Source organism: Tupaia chinensis, unplaced genomic scaffold (assembly GCF_000334495.1).
Source record: "Tupaia chinensis unplaced genomic scaffold, TupChi_1.0 Scaffold148904_1, whole genome shotgun sequence".
NCBI lineage: Eukaryota > Metazoa > Chordata > Mammalia > Scandentia > Tupaiidae > Tupaia > Tupaia belangeri.
Window position 1 is genome coordinate 1,103,153 of NW_006208752.1, and position 4,551 is coordinate 1,107,703.

The 4,551-nt window shown below is 37.2% G+C and overlaps 1 protein-coding gene across 5 annotated transcripts in view; it reads left to right on the forward strand.

The window, feature by feature from the left end:
• Positions 1-4,551, forward strand: part of BBX (BBX high mobility group box domain containing) — a 319,247-nt gene that overhangs the window by 260,354 nt on the left and 54,342 nt on the right. For all 5 annotated transcript variants that reach the window (XM_014585118.2, XM_006170761.3, XM_006170762.3 and 2 more), the window contains one exon: positions 1,388-1,468. In XM_014585118.2, coding sequence (XP_014440604.1) covers positions 1,388-1,468 — 81 coding nt within the window. The remainder of the gene's footprint in view (positions 1-1,387; positions 1,469-4,551) is intronic.

Genomic DNA, 4,551 nt, shown 5'->3' on the forward strand with positions numbered 1-4,551 from the left:
AAAGGCCTTAGTTAAAAACTGTAGCCTCTAGGGGGCAAGAGTCTTAACTTTCTTGAACTAAATCCTTTTTAGTGGTGTAGGTAGCTTATGAAATATATGTTTCTACAAAGACTTCTTATTCAGTAGGTGATTTAGGGAGAATTCCCTCTAGCAGCAAATACCTAGTCTTTCTTGGAGCTGACAACTCAATCCACTGTGGGACCTGGGGTCACCTGTAAGGATATCACCACAAGGAAGGATTGTCTCCTAGGCAGAGATGAGAAATAACTCTGTCTTAAACTGAGGAAGAATTCAGAATCACAAAGAATATAAAAACCTAGACTAGCTAGCTACTATTGCAATGATGACAGAACTTCTACAGAAGAATGCATTGTAAATATCCTTAAGTGTGTGTCCTTCTCAGCTCTTACTAAGGGTAGAAATTCAAAATGAAGTTTTTATATAAAAGTGAAGAACAGTGCTATTCATTTTTATCAGTGCCTAGCCACTGTTTAGCCAATTTGCAAAAGAGCATGCAGTCAACATGATATTTTTTAGATAGATAGATGTACTACAATGTAACATAGATTTTGAACTGAACAGTTTAGATCTTTGGTCTTGGTTGTCAATTTTTATATGCACTTTAAAGCATATTCTCAAAGCCAGGATCAGTTTATAAAACTCTCAGCTTCCCTATCACCTGTCACATGACGTGCCATATATATTTATTGGATTCTCAGAAAGATATGGTTGACTGACTTGATGTTATCTTTCCACAGAATTCCCAAATATATTCCTTAAAACAATTAAGTAATTGTTTTGTAAATGCAAAATGACACTAAGTCTTTATATTTAGCTAGGTGATGAGTTAGCACTTAAGTAAAAGTGGAAATGCATACCTTCCTTTAAGGTTATAGAGTTAAATTTAGTATACAAGATAGTACTTTTATAATTAAACAGCTACCCACATCACACTTTTTAAAACAAATGTTTATTACTTATTTCTTCTATGAATAAGAGAAAAAGAGAAGAGACAGCACCCCCTACGGGGTTCCAACACCACAGTCCACCCTCTGACTTCAGCCAGCCTCAGAGCATGGGCACACAGATATCCAGCATCCTCAGGGAGGTTTCATACTTGAACCAAGAACCTTCCTATATGGAATTGCTTCATACAGAGTATTGCATTTTACTGCTAGGCCACCATCTGCCCTCCATATTTTTTATTAACTATTATGTAGGTTATTTACTATAAAGGGTTCTCAAAGTGATTGTCCTAAGATGCCATATTTAAAGTTATTTGGTACTGGGGAACAATGGTATTCTCATATACTAAGGAAAACTCTTGAATATATGTATGGGAAGCAAAGAATAGTTAATATTCTTATGTGAACTGTTTTCAACACAGATCTCTTCAAACACTTCACAACTGGGTGGTGCTGAACCTGTGAAGCGCTGTGGAAAGTCTGCACTATTTCAGCTGGCAGAGGCAAGTTCCTAAGAACGTATTGAGAGAAGATCTGAAAAAACAGAAATTACTAAATGTTTTATTTTGACAGTGTTCTTAAACTGTACCATTTCACCTGTGACCAATGTGTAACATCTTGATTTCCAGCAATGAGAGGGTTAACCTTTAATTTAGGAAAAGGGAGTTTTGCTACTAAAATCCATTAAGCATTGAAAAGGTTACCCAGGGATACTGGAAAACCTTTTCACAAGTTGTATTTTAAAATAAGGTCAGTTTTATCTTTTCCTAGATGGGTTAAATAAGTCCAGCCTGAATACAAAAGAATAGCGTAGGTTATTTCTCTTTTCTCTGATTCTCTTAAACCATCTATCTATAAATTCTAGAAGGCATTACCTTTAAATCAGGTGATTAGTGTTTTAATTTTTTGTTTGTTTGTTTGTTGGTTTTAGTGAAAAACTCATCTGCCATGTTTATACATTCTGATTTTCTAATACCTATCAGTGGTACATTTGACATGATATAAAATGCTACTTTTCCATCGATAAAGTAGAAAATGTGCTTTCAAAAAATCTGTGAGAATCAGAGCCCTCTTGGCGGGGATAGGTTGGGAGGATGATACAGAAGCAGTAGTTGCTAAGGTGAGTGGGACCCTGTCTTTCTCTGCCAGGATACAACCACTCTGCTTCAAGGGAACATGTGCAAGTGTCTGTAAGCACAGGGACACTACAGTAAGTTTTCTCAATGAAGAGACAAGTTAGGAAGTACAAAGTGAATGATCAAAGATCTCTTATATTAAACGTTTTCTTTCTTTTTTTTTTTCTGATTTTTTGGGCATCCTTCCAATGAGTTCTATCAGAGTCCTTCTGTGAGCTATATGATTGTCTTCTATAAATTATTTGTAGATTATTGAACAACCAGAAGACCTGTCATTTCTTAAAGTTTCTAGATCTTAGCGTAGTTTGTCTCATGATTGGGAGTTTTATCTTTAGGCTTTTAAAGCTTAGCCACATACAAATTAGAAGGATGAAAAATACGAAGACTTGAAATAGGAAAGCATATCAACATTGGGACAAATCAGCCCTTTGTTGTCTGACACAGCACTGACATGCTTCTTTGTGTAAGACCAATTGAGACCCAAATAGAGAGCTATAGATAACAGGAAAACTGCAAGGAAAACTTACGAAGACAGCAGAGTATAGTGCTAAGACAGAGCTGTGTAAGTCTCTACAAAGTTCTGCTTCAGATACAACCAGGACATTGAAGGTCTGACAGAAAGAGGGTCTTTGCAATTCAAGTTGTAAACAAATCTCAGTAAGCAGAGACTGTGTGATTAAGAATCTGTGTAGTATCTTTAAAACTGTAGATGATCCAGACAATGTTCTTGAAAGAAGTGATTCTTTTTCTTGAGTAATATTGATGAATGGCTCTCTTCTCCTGTTTATATAACTTCCTGGGGGTGTGTATGCTCATAGACATAAACGTACATAAGCTTTCTTAAATATTAAAGGCTACTAAATTGAAAAACCAACTTATAATATGCAAGATTTACTTTATTAAACCTTTTGTTGTTAGAAATGTACAAACCTTTGGGATACTTTGCTGTAAGGGGGTGCTCAAGAGTTGAATGTGTCTTTTCATTTTCTTAAGCATAACAGTCATTAAAAAAAGATTCCTTATTAAATCAGAGCTCATTAAAAAAGAACACTCTTCTAATTTGTAGGGATGCATCCCAAATACGAAGCAGATGCTATGGTTTAACAGATGTTCAGATGCTGGTATCATAATTTAAAGGGGTAAAATGACTGAAATAAGCTGATTCCAATTATAGCAAATCAACTTATAGTCAGACTTAGTTTATTGTAACATTTGAGTAAAAATATATGCATTTGATGAAACAGGGTTGCTAAAAAATAATTTCCCAAGAAAGTCTGCTCACATTATTATATGCACCACATGAATATGATGCCATAATACAAGCAGAAGGTGTTTTAGAATAACAGCCTGAATCCTTCCCAGTATCTATTTAAACATAAATATGTATACAGTGGATTGATCAGTCTTTCCAAATAATTACTAGTGAATCTATGGTTCCTCTATTTTCTTTTTAATTTTACGTGTATCCGATATTCCTTATTTTATCCATGACGGTGCATACATTGTATACAAGAGGGAAAAAGACCATGAGAGAGAGAGAAAGCTCAGTAAGGCCTGGTCACATGACGAGACTTCGTCCAGCTCTTAAAACCTGTCAGGATCTTGGCCACATGCATGCCCAGCATATTTCAGGTTGATAGGTTGACTGGTTGCCTAGGCTGGGGATCCCAACCTGGGAATGTGAACTCCCTCTAAGCCTTGGCTTCCAGCTCTGCAGTTCTGTACATTTCATTGCCCAGAATTGGTGCTGTTGTCCAGAATCTGAAGAGACAGCTTTAAATTCACACATTTCAGGGGGAAAGCCACCAGAAATCCACTTCCAATTTGCACTAGACCCTTCTTACAGGATAGAACTGGCCCAGTACTACTAAAATTCCCTCCATCACCCCAGGGTGGGTCTTCTTGTCATCCCACCCTCATCCCCCAGGTCTTCCCCTAGGTGGGGTGATATCATAGTCTCTCCAGTCTTCTGGAATATCTTCCCTTTTATCTGTGACCCAGGGAGAAAAGGAGAGAAATGCTTTTTACTTTTCTATCCTTGCCCCTGTCAAAGGAAAGTAAAAACAGCTCCAGGAGAATTACTGTTAACAGCTGAGAAAGGTATATGCGGGAAATATCTTCTTACTCTGCAGTTTTCTGCAAGAAATGTTTTAGACATCAGTTCAGGCCACATTCTTCATCTGACCAGGCAGAAAGAGAGCTGAAGGGAGTTGGTGGCTTGGAGTCACTTGTAATAGTCAATTGCATTTGTAGTTTTGTCACTAAAGATGTGGGTTTCCCAGAGGTCAAGTGGATAAATATTAAGTAGTTCAGTTTGATCGGGCAAAAGGCCTTTGAACAGTATTGGGGAGGGGCTGACAGGTCAAGCCTGAACAGTCTCTCTCATTAGGGAAGAATGCAATCAAAACACCTTTGTGCAGGACCCTCTGAAGAATTCTCACAAGCAGGAA